Consider the following 16,812-nt stretch of genomic DNA (forward strand, 5'->3'; position numbering starts at 1 on the left):
AAGTCGCTACGTAAACTGTGTCTGGTGATATCAGACAAAATCCAAACGCAGATGAAAAACTAGTTGACAGTCGTGAAAAACCAATCAATGGTGCGGAGTCGAGTGGTTACACTCGTAACGTCCCAACTATTACTGCCTTTAACAACTACAGCTAATGGTGGAAAGGCCCAGTTCTCTGTTTGGAATTAATCACCAATCTACGCAATGAGCTATCTATGCCCTGCCCACCACAAGTATCGAACCCCAGTTTCTCGCGGTGTGATATGCCGCTGTGCCACTGGATGAGGGGGCGGAGCAGTTCTAATAATAAGCAGAAATAAAATAAAACCACCCTAATAATGTTTCTACAAAAAAAAAAATTATCCAAACCACCACCATTAAAAGTTCTGAGAGTTTCTAAATTTGAAAAATAATAATAAATCCACCATAATGATTCGACTACAAATCGCTTCCTGCCTCCAATCCTGCCTAGAAATACGAAAAAGTAATATTTTAAATAAAATTTAATTATCTTAAAACGAATGTGTGTGTTTGTTTTATTACAGCAAAGCCACATCAGGCTATCTGCTGAGCCCAACAAGGGGAATCGAACCCCTGATTTTAGAGTTGCATATCCTTAGACTTACCGTCTTAAAACGAATTACTTGAATTACCTGCCTCAGAAGTTCTATGTAATTCCTATTTCTTCATTTCATTGTGGTTTGTTTGTTTGTTTGTTTCGAATTTCACGCAAAGCTACACGAGGGCTATCTGCACCAGTCATCCCTAATTTGGCAGTGTGAGACAAGAGGGAAGGCAGCTAATCATCACCACCCATTACCAACTGTTTTACCAACGAATAGTTGGATTGACCATCCAATTATAACGTCCCCATTGCTGGAAAGGGCGAGCATGTTTGGTGTGACGGGGATTCGAACCCGCGACCCTCAGGTTCTATTGCCTTAACCATCTGGCCATGCCGAGCCCCCTTTAAATATGAAAAACACAAATTTGTAAAAAAAAAACAGCTGGGATTCCTAAATACTAAATATGCGAAAGTTTCACTGCTTATTCTTAATTGAAAATAATGACTGAAATATATTTAGCACCTCCGGTACTATGTTTTAACGCTATCTGACAACTAATTTGTGTTTTCCGCCCTGTTGCTAATTAAAAAAAACAACAAGGAACTTACTCCATGAAATATTAAAAGAAGATAAGAAACTCCTAAAGCGATAAATATATATTCTTACGATATACGACGCCCTCGAACGAGGCCTCTGGGGATGGCCATAACGGCCATTATCCAAAACAGGACTATGAACACGAGATGGCGCTGCATATACGTGTTGTAAAGTGTGAGATGTGGGGGCGTTAACTTGTCTTCCAGCAGGATCAGGCTACAATAGATATGATACATGAATAAAATCTTCAAGTACTAATAATACAAAAAGGAAATTGTCATAAGTTTATTAATATATATAAACATGTTTTCAAGTAATTACTGCACTATTTTTCTACAGTACTGAAACAGAACTCTCGTGATATAATAAACGTCAAAGCGCGTTTTGCATATTCCTTTCCAGTATTGGTTTAATCTGCCTCATTAATACCAATTAAAGTGTTAAAAATTATGTTCATGTCATTCTGTCTGAACATTTCCAAAGTTACCGTTCTACATAAATGGTTTGGTTTGTTTTGGATTTTGCGCAAAGCTACTCGAGGGCTATCTGCACTAGCCGTCCCTAATTTAGCAGTGTAAGACTAGAGGGAAAGCAGCTAGTCATCACCACCCACCGCCAACTTTTGAGTCTACTCTTTCACCAACGAATAGTGGGATTAACCGTCACATTATAACGCCCCACGACTGAAAGGGCGAGCATGTTTGGTGTGACGCGGGATTTGAACCCGCGACCCTCGGATTACGAGTCAAGCCCCTGTGATTGGTGCATCTAATTAGCCACCTGGCCATGCCGGGCCCTACATACATCTACCAGTTTTATGATTTTAAAGTATGGGTCTCTGTAGCACCTAATGCCTTGCACAACATTAAGTACGGTGCAAAGTTATATTTAATTTTAATAACCGAAGTAGTCTCTAGATGCTATAATTTTCACACACACAGGCTAGTTTTCATTTCTGACAACGAACTTACGTATATACAAAATCACATATCGACATGATTACTATTACCTAACCAAATACATATTCTTCCTACCGCATATATATTTCCTACTGCATCTGAAATCTGCTGCCACATGAACCGGTCCTCCATTGTTAGTCGGTACGAACTTCCTGGAGTGCTGTTTTTGTGGACATAACTGAAAGTTTGACCACTTCCGGCTGAAGGCGCTGCTTCTACTTTTTGTTCAACTTTTTGCCACCTCCGACTAAACGTAAGATTTTTATTTAAATATTAATATTCATATTTTATAATCACGTTTTTTTAAATTAAATTATTACAGAATAAAGAATGTAAACGGCCATATTCATTAAAATATTTATTACTTTTTAAAATTTTCCAGTCAATTTTATTATGCACCTAAAAAAAGACAAAGCCTCCAAGCGTCGGGTTTTGGTACTACAATGCATGGTATCATTTACAACCGACTGTACTAAATACCAAAAGTAAACCACATGGTAATGAAATATATAAAACTACTTTACAACTAGTGTTAACATCCTTACGTTATCGGAAAATATACATATAATATTCACGAACTGGATGCCACATTTTAAACTTTGCTGTAAGAAAAAAACAGATATATGAAAACTGTACGATATACTTCATACATTGAGTGAAACAACCATGAAATATATTTTACGTATAGGTGTTCTTACTGCGAACCAAGAAACACTGCGAGTTATGGACACAGAGATCATTTTTTATACTCCAAATACTCAATGAATGTTTGTCATTTAGTGCAAAACTACACGAGGACTATCTTCGCAGGCCGTCTCTAATTTACTAGTATAAGACTAGAGGGAAGACAGCTGGTCATCACCAACCACCGCCAACTCTTGGGCTACTCTTTTACCAACGAATAGTGGGTAGACTGTCACATTATAACACTCCCACGGCTGAAAGGGTGAGCATGTTTGGTGTGACGAGGATTCGAACCGCAACTCTCAGATTACCACGTGATCATGCTGGGCCCGAGTATCTCAAAAATATTGTAAGTATTGTATGTTGCTTTTAGAAAAAAAAAAACTACCTGCTGTGTCTATCATGAGAAATCAAACCTGGAATTTTAGAATTGTAAGCCGTCCTAACGGGCCCCCCGGCACGGTCAGGTGGTTAAAGCACTCAAACTCGTAATCTGAGGGTCGCGGGTTCGGATTCCCGTCACACCAAATATGCTCGTCCTTTCAGCCGTGGGGGCGTTATAATGTGACGGTCAATCTCATTAATCGGTGGTGAAAGATTAGCCTAAGAGTGGTGATGACTAGTGCACTTCCCTCTAGTCTTACACTGCTAAATTAAGGACGGCTAGCGCAGATAGCCCTCGTGTAGCTTTACGTGAAATTCGAAAACAATTCAAACTTAATGGGGGATATGGTAAGAATAAAAGAACAATGGAACATAGCCAGTATTTTTATTCTCATCGCAAATAAATGAAATATTAAACCGTAGAATACTTACTTCCAAACGCATAGACAGACTAGCGTCAAGATAATAATTATGGTGGCTGTTAGGGAAGCTGCTAGTGCAACAGTTAACACTGAAAAAAAGAAATAAAAACAATAACAAACTGCGCACGCGTAGTGCTCTTGTGAATGGCTGTAAATTATAAATAAATTTATTTTTTTATTAACGGGTCAAAGGTGTTAGAAACGCTTACATCCTAAAAAGGAAATCTACAGAAAAAAATTTATAGTTGAAAAACCACCAATTCTAACAACACTAATTTTTATCCACTGATATACTTTGAGTTTGTAGAAATCACAGTTGTCTATACTGTTAACATAAAAATTCTTGAACATTAAGTGGAAAACTCGTTAACCGATTAGTTAGGACCTACTTCAAAAAAGCATGAGTCTGTAATTTACTACAAAGCCTCGTCTGGTTAGCTATTTCAGAACCATATGTAAATATTTCTAATAAAATCGTCACATTTATACCACACTGGTACCTGAAATATTTGTATATTTTATTTCTGAGTTTTACTTCCCTAAAACATGATCTACGTGTTATTAATGAACTTTTATTAATTGTTTTTACACAATTTCCTTTGTAAACTGGTCTCTGCCAGAGGGCTAACTAAATCCTAACAAATTTGCCGCCCTTGGATTAAATGCGCAAATAGAGGTTACATTTCGGTAATTTAATTTATTTATAATTACCAGCCAGTTATTAATTAAGTTAATAAGTTATTTATAATCTGTAGTTTGCATATATCATCCTTACGTAAAAACAAAGAAAGAAACACAGATGTATTACTTGCGCACGTCTGCAAGCCCTCATTTTAAACACACAAAATATTAGTACCTTCAGACAAGATATTTTAACCATACCAACTAAATACTATAAAATACTGTATCTTAAAAGTGAAGTCAGTTTCGTAATTACACGTGAATATTTATATCAAAGAAAAATGGAGGAGTGACATTCTGGGTCCGATAAACCATTGTCCTTATATATCTACATAAATCTAACAGTACTGTCTGTTGTATGGTATATCCATATAACTCTCCGCAGGGTACGGATGCATTATCTTTAAAACTAGTCTGGAGGAACACATACAAATTTTCGGTTTTACGTTTTTTACCGCTACTTCGCTCCCCTGTAAATGGATCTTCACTAAACGTGGCATGGAGGTTCAATGGATCCATGGAAAGATACATACACATTTTCAGTTTTATATTTTGCGGTTATTATGGACGTTTTTATTACTACTACCTCGCCTCCTGGAGATGGAGTTTCATCAACTGTTTGTTTGTTTGTAGTTGAGTACTATCTGTGCTCTGCCCATTACGAGTATCAAAACCCGGTTTCTAGCATTGCGAGTTCGCAGACATACCACTGTGCAATTGGGGTGCTAAGCTTCACCAAATTTGGTGAGGATTTTCAATAGGTCCATGGGGTGATACGTATAATTTTTAAGTTTCACAGTTTTTTTAGTCGTCTTTACTGTTACTTCTTCCCCTGTGAATGTTTGTTTGTTGGTTTGTTTTTGAATTTCGCACAAAGCTACTCGAGAGCTATCTGTGCTAACCGTCCCTAATTCAGCAGTGTTAGGCCAGAGTAAAGGCAGCTAGTCATCACCACCCACCGCCAACCCTTGGGCTACTCTTTTACCAACGAATAGTGGGATTGACTGTCACATTATAACGCCCCCACGGCTGAAAGGGCGAGCATGTTTGGCACGATGGGGATGCGAACCCGCGACCCTCAGATTATCGCTCCCTGTAAATGAATCTTCATCAAATTTGACATAAAGAGTTTTTGGGTCCATGCAGAGATATATGAGACTTTCCAATTTCACATTCTGTTTTTTGTCGTTTCTGCGTTGTTTAGACATAAGGGAAGCAAGTTTTGTTTTGCCCTAAAATAACATTTCATTCATCATGAATCTACATAACTTTCGTCCAGGGTACAGGTACTCCAGCTAGTATATATTCACAGTTAGATTGCACGTGTCATTCTGCGCCAAATAATTAGGATGGTTGGCAGTTGTGTTGAGACAAAAAATTATAAAGACTGAGAAATGATGAGAGTTAAAACACTTCTATTCTTCCTGATAAATGTTGAAATGATAATACAACATACAATGGGTGTGTAAACAGTTTATTTAAAGTAATACGACAGTTTAAAACATTATAACCAGAAGTAAATATGAAAAAAGTACCTTTTATCATTAATAATAATATAAAATAGTGATATATTTGGGTAATCTTTAAAAATAACAAACACTTACCTTCTCGGTCAATATCACAATGAGTTCCCATGTAATTATCTGTACATCTAAAAATATAATAATATTTTATAGATGGGAGTAGTTAGAAATTAGACTAAACTTTAAAAAATCAAAGCAAAAACGTGAAAGCTAACGAGTCAAAATTTATTAAAATGTATGAAGTTTCAAGTGTTATATTAGTGTTTCTTAAATATGAAAATTGCACATTAAAAATATTATAAAAACCTTCTCCCATAATTACAACAAAGCCTTGTTTTAGAGTTTTTATTAATTAATGCCATTTGGTTACTTCTATGTTTTTCTTAGGCTGATATATCATTGGATTTATCTAATATAAAATAATGGCTTGATTACATTTCTCGTTTATTTTAACAAATATCTATAAGGATATATGCCCCATCTGTTGGCATAAAGTTACAAATATTTCGATAGGATTTTTAATAAATCAAATGGTGTATAACAGTGCATCAAAAACCATAAATTAATAATAAAAAAGTGGGTTAGCTGAAAATGCTCTATTAAACACCTAATATTTTTTTTACAGCACTAACCAAATCTCCATTCAAAGATAACGAACACTCAACCATAATCTAAACGAAAGCTCTCATTTCTTCTGGTTAATGCCAAGTATCGTCCAAGTTGTTTAAACAAAACTCACTGCAAAATACGACCCATAAACACGCGAACATTTAGGCTATAAAATTTCAACTGTATTAAAAAAATAATATTTGTACCTCCACGCATGCGTTGCTAATTATCTCGACCTAACAAAGATAAATGCCAAAGTAGCAGCTGTAGTGGTTTCACCAATCCCCACCCCCAATTCATAAATATATTTTGATTGTAATATCATATATATTTAAATTACGTAATTGATCATATGAGTATTTTATATGCATGATAGAAAATAAAACTTACTTTTGTATAAAGTATTACGTCACTACGTTATAAAAATAAACGTTAATTATACTGTATTTAGATGCTTATATGAACTTTTAAACATACTGTTTGTATTCTGTGTATCCAAAATAGTTACATACATCAAAGTGTTTTTTCTTTATTTTGTTTGTTTGTTTTTGTTGCATGATTTAACTTTGAAATAAAGGTCATGCTATTCATGCTGTTATGGATGGGAGGTGAGTAACAAAGCAAAAAAACTGTTGTTATTCGTTGTTAACTAAGAGCTACAATACGAGGACTGTTCAAAAAATACGCGGACTGTTTGAATTGCGCGGCTCCAGTTGGTTCCAGGGGAATTCGCTTGGTGTCGCTAGGTTTGCACAGATCAGCTGATTACGACGCCATTTCCCGATTGCAGATATCTTTATTTGTGTATTAGCTACGCGGTTTCAAGTGAAGTGCGATTTTTTCGTTTGGTGGATTTCAGAATGAATGACCTGAAGGAGCAACGACTTGCTGTGAAATTTTGTGTTAAACTTGGAAAATCTGCGACTGAAACTTTTGCTATGCTTAACACGCCTTACGGTGATGTTGCTATGAAGCGTACGGCATGTTTCAAGTGGCATGAACGTTTCAAGGATGGTCGACAATCCATTGAAGATGATGAGCGTCCTGGACGTCCTTCCACGTCAACTGACGACCCACACGTCGACAAAATCAACACCCTGGTGTGAGTAAATCGACTTATGATTGTCAGGGAGCTTGCTGAAGAGTGTGGGATATCAGTTGGATCTTGTTACGAGATTTTGACCGAAAATTTGAAGATGCACCGCGTTTCTGCGAAATTTGTGCCTCAGAACTCGTGAGTTTTTGGCAAAACACTCGATCACTGTTCTTCCCCACCCCCCCTACTCACCTGACCTTGCTCCTTGCGATTTTTTCTTGTTCCCCAAACTCAAAAGACCCTTGAAAGGAAGAAGATTTGAGACGATTCCCGAGATTAAGGCAAATGCGACGAAGGAGCTGGAGGACATTACAAAAGAAGCGTACCAGGACTGTTTCAACAAGTGGAAACACCGTTGTGATAAGTGTGTGCGTTGGGGAGGAGAGTACTTTGAAGGGGTCCCAGATCTGTAACTTCTAAATAAAGTACATTTTGTTTTATGACGTCAGTCCGCGTATTTTTTTAACAGACCTCGTAGGCTATCTGTGCTGCGTCCAATACGGATAACGACACCCGATTTTTAACGTTATAAGCCTTAATGCTAGGCTACTGGGAAGGGAAGCCTCAAAAATAGAAGCTGAGTTCAAAATATTTTGTTTGAAAAATCATCGCTTAGATCACAAACTATTGATTTGTTTCACACTGTTCACAATCGTTTCAATTCAAATGCTTTACGAAGTTCTTTAATTCTATGTTTTAGTCTACGAAAACACACAGATCAAAAAGGGTAGATAAACTAATTCGCTTTTTTATGTAAAATACGTCAAAACTCAACAGTATTTAGTGCGATTAATGACAATATTAAAAGATATATTTATTTGTTTATATTTTTTTCATTAGTGATCTTTAAGCCTACAAATCCACAAAGAAGTTAACACGTAAATTATTAAGAGAAAGGTGTTTTAAAAAAACTCGATGGACAACGTCGGTTTTTGTATGATTACATATATACCACTTTGTTAGGGTTAAAATTGTATGATTACATATATATCACTTTGTTAAGGTTAAAATTGTATGATTACATATATATCACTTTGTTAGGGTTAAAATTGTATGATTACATATATATCACTTTGTTAGGGTATGATTAAAATTGTATGTATTACATATATATCACTTTGTTAGGGTTAAAATTGTATGATTACATATATATCACTTTGTTAGGGTTAAAATTGTATGAATACACTTTGTTAGGGTTAAAATTGTATGATTACATATATATCACTTTGTTAGGGTTAAAATTGTATGATTACATATATACCACTTTGTTAGGGTTAAAATTGTATGATTACATATATACCACTTTGTTAGGGTTAAAATTGTATGATTACATATATATCACTTTGTTAGGGTTAAAATTGTATGATTACATATATATCACTTTGTTAGGGTTAAAACTTTCGTACTTCGTTTTTTGTTTAAAATACACAAAAGAGAAATGTTAAAAAACTGACTTGGTTCACAATAGCTGATTCTGTCTTGTTATTTTTAAGCCTCAATATAGTTACGTTTTACTATTTGGAATTATGGCTTCTTACATTTAAAAATATACTAAACAAGATTACTCACTTGCATTCAGTGGCTCCATTTTCAATAATACATTCTCCATGGTTGTTACAGAACTCAGACGAACAAGCTGGGAGTAACAAAGATTCAACAGTTATAAGCTGAGACTGAAAGTAATACAAAACATGTGATTGTGGTTTATGTTCATGAGGTCATTGGGTGAAAGGTGTTAGGTTTTATATGTTGTTTTTTCTTCTTCTCAACGTACTGTATTCTAGCTAGTAAGATTACCTAGACAGATAAAATATGTTGTATGTGTATATATCTTATGTCAGGCTATTTTTAGAGATAGTGAGTAAGCTAAACTAGACACTAATGTTTTCTATAAAACTTGTCATGACATACCAGTCCAGCTGTAGAAATACTGAGTAAGCCAAACTAGACACTAATGTTTTCTGTAAAACTTGTCATGACATACCAGCTCAGCTGTAGAGATAGTAAGTCAAACTAGACACTAATGTTTTCTATAAAACTTGTCATGACATACCAGCCCAGCTGTAGAAATACTGAGTAAGCCAAACTAGACACTAATGTTTTCTATAAAACTTGTCATGACATACCAGCCCAGCTGTAGAAATAGTAAGTCAAACTAGACACTAATGTTTTCTATAAAACTTGTCATGACATACCAGCCCAGCTGTAGAAATACTGAGCAAGCCAAACTAGACAATAATGTTTTCTGTAAAACTTGTCATGACATACCAGCTCAGCAGTAGAAATAGTAAGTCAAACTAGACATTAATGTTTTCTATAAAACTTGTCATGACATACCAGCCCAGCTGTAGAAATACTGAGTAAGCCAAACTAGACACAAATGTTTTCTGTAAAACTTGTCATGACATACCAGCCAAGCTGTAGAAATACTGAGTAAGCCAAACTAGACATTAATGTTTTCTATAAAACTTGTCATGACAAACCAGCCCAGCTGTAGAAATGCTGAGTAAGCCAAACTAGACACTAATGTTTTCTGTAAAACTTGTCATGACATACCAGCTCAGCTGTAGAGATAGTAAGTCAAACTAGACACTAATGTTTTCTATAAAACTTGTCATGACATACCAGCCCAGCTGTAGAAATACTGAGTAAGCCAAACTAGACACTAATGTTTTCTGTAAAACTTGTCATGACATACCAGCTCAGCAGTAGAAATAGTAAGTCAAACTAGACATTAATGTTTTCTGTAAAACCTACCATGACACACACGTCCAGCTGTCCATTTTTCTCTGTCCAGTTTATCTAAGAATCCAGGTTTGCAGCGGCATCTAAATGTTCCAAACTCATTCACACAGATCCCGTTGTCAGAGCAGTCGTTTAGGTGAGGATCCCCACATTCGTTCAAATCTACAAAATAGTTTAAATATTTCATAAGCTCCTTGTACACACTGTGTTAGAGGTTTAATCTGTGAGAATCGTGGAGATTTTGATTCGTTTCTCAAAATAAATAAAAATTAATATTCAAGCCACAAAAAATGTAATGTTAAGATATTTTTAGGCTACTGGTGTCGCAATTATTCCATTTATCTAGATTATAACTTTAAGCATAATAAAAACAAACAAAATACATCAATGCAACAGAATTTTCACAGAAGCAAAGTTACTGAAATTAAACTAAGTGACTAATATTTACATAATAGTGACATGATCCTAATGGACAATAACATGGTATTATTGTTTTATTTTACAAAGCTGATGGAAGATAAGGTATTGTGTAATTTCAGAGACTCGTTGGCTTCTTTGCTGTTTTTACTTGAGTTCAAAGGAACGTCTTGGTAAACGGAATGTTGTCAAGCTAAGATTCTTAATGTTTGCCCAGAGACAACATAAAATGTGATTCAGATACATTTCACGAAATGTTTGTTGAAACACCACAACTCTTTCTGTGTTTCTATTGTTTTCTGACTCCTTATGACCTTTACTTTTTCTCATCGGATATTTCTTCTGAATATTAACAAATGTCAATATTTATTTTTGGACTGTAAGCAGCTTCTCTTGTTAATCTTCAAATGTTTTTCATCACAAAATTATCCTTAGAAATTTCAAAACCTAGTAATTTAACATTTTCTGAATAGTGACAATAAATTAGGCTAATCTGTAAAAACCATTTCATCATTTTGGGCACCACGGTAAATAGGCAAAGATAATTTGTTTGTTTGTTTATGAATTTCGCACAAAGCTACTGGAGGGCTATCTGTGCTAGCCGTCCCTAATTTAGCAGTGTAAGACTAGAGGGAAGGCAGCTAGTCATCACCACCCACCGCCAACTCTTGGGCCACTCTTTTACCAACGAATAGTGAGATTGACCAATCACATTATAACGCCTCCACGGCTGAAAGAGCAAGCATGTTTTGTGTGACAGGAATTCGAACCCGCGATCCCCGGATTAGGAGTCGAGTGCCTTAACCACCTGGCCATGCAGGGCCATTCAAATTATAGCTCTGGACAATATTTCTAAGAGTTATAGAAAGGGCAGTAATGCAATTAAGGGTATTTTTTGTTAAAAGCTGTATTTTTTAAATAATGACAGGAGAAAGTAGAATTGAGGTAAAGTTTTAATCTGAAGAAAATAGTAGAGGAACAGAAGAAAATTGAAATATATGTTACAACTTGAATTAACTTATTTAAAGTATATCTGAATATATGTAATTTATATAAGTACTGCATTTTTGTGAAAAAAATATATATTTAATTTAGATAAGGATTGTATTTCATGTGTGTATATTTCACGTGTGTACTATGAAAATTGTTTATATGATTCATGGTTTTAATAGGTTTCCTGTAAAATTATATCCAGAGAAATGAGCTTCTGAATGTAAGTCTAATAATATCATAAGAAATCAGAAAATAATAATGAAAAGAAAATAGATAAGTTCGTATGTTATGATGTTTAATATTTGTTACCATAGGAACGATCTAAAATTTGTTTTAATTATATACAGATGACGCTAGTATAACGAAGGACCAATGATTTTCGTTTGCTTTTTATTAAATAAATATAAATGATTTCAAAGGAAGTTTATGGTACAATGATTGGTCCACTGTACAATTTCTACAACGAGTAGGTGATATCATACCAACTGCTTATGTAAAACGAGAATTAATTTTAAGATCACTGAGATAATGGGGTTTACAACTTTTATCCATTCGTGGTTTTAGCTCTAACTTTCATATAGTATACTTCTCCCTATACTAAATTAGGCGTGTTAGGCTTAGCATTTTCGAATTAAACTTGTAGGCGGTTTTCTTCTCTCCAGAATAAATAGTACACATAAATACACACATATATATAAATAAACGGTCTCAATTATCTTCAATTTTTAACTTTAAGTGAATGTTGATTCCTGAACTAATTTAACTGTACATTACGACACCTAGTGGCAGTAAATAATATTTCAAACCCAACAATAATATTCACTGTTAATAAAAAAATAAACGGTCCCTGTTATTTTCATTTCTTTAGGTAAGTCAATGAACTCTTTATGTGTACCATAAACTCGAGGGACGAGAAATAATTGTTACAACGTGAGTTTTTACGTCTAACAATATTGGCTTTTTTTTTTTCCGAAATTCATGCATTCCTTCAGCACTCTTTTATCGCAGGTTTTATTTGAAAGCAGAAAATATATTCGTCTCTGCAAATGTTAAATTTGCTAATGTATTCATTCAGATGCAATTAATATTTCCACTGGAAACAATTAAGGTACTGAAGGAACTTGACTTATCAAGGTGCAAGTTTGTTTGATGTTTTTTTCTTCTAGAAATTCTGTTTAACAATTTAAACAATAAAAATTCTCTAAACAATGATCATAGGGTTACATGTTAATCTTTCCATTGATTAACCGGCTCATTTAATTTTTATTACTATAATAAAAAGATATTAACAATTGATGAATGTTTTTAATAGTATTATTATAATAAAAGACCCTTTTATGCATTGAGAAACGAAACATAAAAAATATATCTAATGTTCTATTTATATTTAAAAAAATTAAATAATACGCACGTTTAGCCGTAATAAGGTTTCATTGTACGCTACCTTTTATACGAGAGAGAGGATCAAGAATCAAGAGTCTGTCAGTTCATTGCCTCCAGTTTGCTAACAGTGACATTGACCTTATTCGCGTGACGTCACAGTGTAGCAACAATCCGGCACTGAACAAAACTAAGTATCCCATATTTACTCTCAATGATGAATCCCGAAAAGTTGTTTAACTGTTAGAAGACTTAATTTCACTTACATTTAAAGGGCTAATTACACTAATGATTAATCATTTTTAAAGCGCCATCATAACTAGTCTTTCAAAATAACATAAATCATTTTCATTATTCAGTCGTGAAATAGCAACAGAGATGAGGTAGGATTTAAAACCTAGCCCCTACTTGTACAGAACAGATGAGATCGGTATTTATAATAAGGTCTTACGAAATATTTTCAATACTTTCAACAGATGTGTCATAAACTTTGTTGTTTGTTTTCCTAACCTTCTATAGAAATTTCATTTTAAGAGCTGTTGTTGTTGTTTTGAATTAAGCACAAAGCTACAGAATGGGCTATCTGTGCTCTGCCCACCACGAGTATCGAAACCCGGTTTTTAGCGTTGTAAGTCTGCAGACATACTGTTGAGCCACGGGGGAGCTTTAAGAGCTGTAAAGGTAGGATAAAATGTTGGGTGAAAAGGGTCTTAACTCACGTGGATAAATTTTAAGTTTTTATCTTGTCTCTATTCTTAGATAATATGAAGTGGTCCATATTTACCAAGCTAGAAACTTCATTCTAAACAATAATCAGCAGTTGGAATAGAGGCCCAAAACAATATTTTGGCAGTTCGATCATATGTCAAAAGCATTATTTAATAAATAGATCACATGCCAAAAGAGTTATTTAACAGTTGATTCACAGATCAAAATAATACATGAAAAATAAAATATACGTTTAAAATATTTTTAGTAGCTTGACCATAGATGAAAAACAACACTTTGATTACATATAAAAAAAAAAAAAATAGAGAGACCTCAGCAGCCGCGGCATTTGAAATTCTTTTAGGCAGCTTCAGGATAAATTAATCCATGAGACATTTTTTTCTCTCTTTATTATTAGCTATATTTTTGTGCGCTGGAAACATCAAGTATGGGACGCACGCATACCCTATTGACTTTTATTACTCACCAGGACATCTACCCTTCTACCCTCAAATTGAATTTATTTTAAGCACGATTAAAGTAAATTACTGTGTGAGATCTTGGGCGTGGCCCGTTACATAAATCGAAAGGGTTTGACCTTCTGAGTTTAAAACTGTAACTAGTTCTCAACTCAGTCCATACACAACGGAACTTTGAATTAATAGTCCGTACTTGATAAAAACAAAAAGATAAAAAAATCGCTTTTGCTGATAATAGTATTCGCAAGCCCTGATGTTAAATCGACTGCAAGTGGCGCCATCCTATAGTATTCCGGTGTAATTAAAATTCCCAAATTTCTGCTACCTAACAATCTTATTACACAGAGAATTTCGACTTTTCAAGGTTCGTTCGTTTAAGAGCAAAGCTAAATCATGGGCTGTTTGAGCTTTGTCCACTAGAATGTCTGGTTACAACTTTACGCGTAATTTTATTTTAATAGCACACTTAAATGTACCTGAGAAAATATGCTTTTTAAGTGATGAAATATAAATAAATATTTGTTAATCAAACGAAAATAAGATTCTGAGGGGCTTAAATATCAACAAAAATGTTATTTCTTCATATTGCTATTTGTTGTGTGTGTCTCTCTCCATATCAAAATAATTCGTATCTAGTTTCACGTGTCTTTCATTAAAAGGACAACGAGTACAAAACCTATGCGTGAAAACAAAGAATATATAGTCATAAGTCAACATCGCTGTGTCTGTCATATTGAGTACCGACGATTCCTTTCGCATAATACTAGAGCTCAACAGGCCAACTGGGTTTGGTTTGTTTTGAATTTCGCACAAAGCTCCTCAAGGGCTATCTGTGCAAGCCGTCCCTAATTTAGCAGTGTAAGACTAGAGGAAAAGCAGCTAGTCATCACCACCCACCGCCAACTCTTGGGCTACTCTTTTACCAACGAATAGTTGGATTGACTGCAACATTTACCCCCCCCCCTCCGTGGCTAAGAGGGCGAGCATGTTTGGTGCGACGGGGATTTGAATCCGCGACTCTTAGATTACGAGTCGAGTACCTTAACCACCTGGCCATGCTGGGCCTGGCCAACTGGGATATAACAGACATAATAGTTGATATTTACGTGAACGATTTCATGGATAAAAAAGTTTACGATGTAAGCTGTAATAAGTAAATAGATTGTGTAATTATTATCCGCCCCCAGCTATTACAGCGGTATGTTTACGGATTTACAACGCTAAAATCAGTGGTTCGATTCCCCTCGGTGGGATTAGCAGATAGCCTCATGTGGCTTTGCTATAAGAAAAACAAACAATTAATATCAGTAGTATTTTATTTATTTAAAAATTAGATTTATAGTTGAGATTAATAGAACAGTACTGATGTTTCTTTTATTTATTTTATTTTTCGCTTTAACTATATTGTCAGTCAGAACCAGCCAAGTATTATTTATCTCGTTATTAATGAGGCTTGTCTTTTATTCGGCAGTGGTGGCCGTACATTTTAACTTAAGGATGCGAAAGGAAAAGCCATATTACAAAATATTCTTTTAATATAACAATAGCACTTCTTTCCATCAAAGTTTATCTATCTTTCTATATTTGAAATCGTACCTTCTACTAGAGGTATAGGAGCAGAAGGCCCTTGCACTTGGAGTCGGCTGTCCCCGATGTTTTGTTTCATTTGATTTATCACCTTGTTCAGTTCGTTTTGTAGTTGTTCTTTCAGGGAAGAAAACTTGGTAACCACTGTTTCCTTGAGATTGACAGTAGCGTTTATCAGAAATACACCGCCAACAGAATAGAACATGTTGATTTTAGCATTCAAGAAATCATCCGCAAGAGACGTATAAGGGAAAAGGGAAGACAACTACAGTGGAATAAACAAGTGTAACACTGGTTAATTTACACATACTCCTTTAAAGCTATTTAACGTAAAATTAAGCAGAGAAATACTGACAGTCGCTTACCAATTTTTTTTTTATATCTTAATTGCAAGATGACACCTTGTTTGGTTGTTTGAAGTCAAGCACAAAGCTATACAATGGACTATCTGTACTTTCCCCACTAGTGGTGCCCCCCAGTGGCTCAGCGGTATGTCTGCGGACTTACACGCTAAAATCCGGGTTTCGATACCCGCGGTGGGCAGAGCACAGATAGCCCATTATGTAGCTTTGTGCTTAATTCAAAACAACAACAACAACCCACTAGTGGTATCAAAACTCGATTTCGAACGTTGTAAGTCCGCAAATACGCCGATGTGCTTCTAGCTTTAAAAACAGACATTGTTGTCATTGCTTAAGCACTTTAAACCCTCATGATATAAGAAAGTTTTAATATTGAATTAGGCCCGGCATGGCGAGGCTGTTAGGGCGCTCGACTTGTAGTCCTAGGGTCGCGGGTTCGAATCCCCGTCACACCAAACATGCTCGCCCTTTCAGACGTGGGGACGTTATAACGTGACCGTCAATCCCACCATTTGTTGGTAAAAGAGTAGCCTAAGAGTTGACAGTGAGTGGTGATGACTAGCTGCCTTCCTCTCTAGTCTTACACTGCTAAATCAGGGATTGCTAGCGCAGATAGCCCT

General features: G+C 35.2%; 1 protein-coding gene across 2 annotated transcripts in view; it reads right to left on the bottom strand.

Moving 5' to 3' along the window:
- Positions 1–16,812, bottom strand: part of LOC143231851 (uncharacterized) — a 37,495-nt gene that overhangs the window by 597 nt on the left and 20,086 nt on the right. The window contains exons 5-11 of one of the 2 annotated variants that reach the window (XM_076466574.1): positions 15,840–16,095; positions 10,279–10,428; positions 9,091–9,157; positions 5,898–5,944; positions 3,623–3,701; positions 2,198–2,369; positions 1,233–1,379 (exon numbers count right to left, since the gene is read on the bottom strand). In XM_076466574.1, the coding sequence (XP_076322689.1) occupies positions 1,233–1,379; positions 2,198–2,369; positions 3,623–3,701; positions 5,898–5,944; positions 9,091–9,157; positions 10,279–10,428; positions 15,840–16,095 (918 nt within the window). The remainder of the gene's footprint in view (positions 1–1,232; positions 1,380–2,197; positions 2,370–3,622; positions 3,702–5,897; positions 5,945–9,090; positions 9,158–10,278; positions 10,429–15,839; positions 16,096–16,812) is intronic. The other variant, XM_076466575.1, reaches the window with a different exon arrangement.

This window comes from Tachypleus tridentatus, chromosome 11 (assembly GCF_004210375.1).
Source record: "Tachypleus tridentatus isolate NWPU-2018 chromosome 11, ASM421037v1, whole genome shotgun sequence".
NCBI classification, from domain to species: domain Eukaryota; kingdom Metazoa; phylum Arthropoda; class Merostomata; order Xiphosura; family Limulidae; genus Tachypleus; species Tachypleus tridentatus.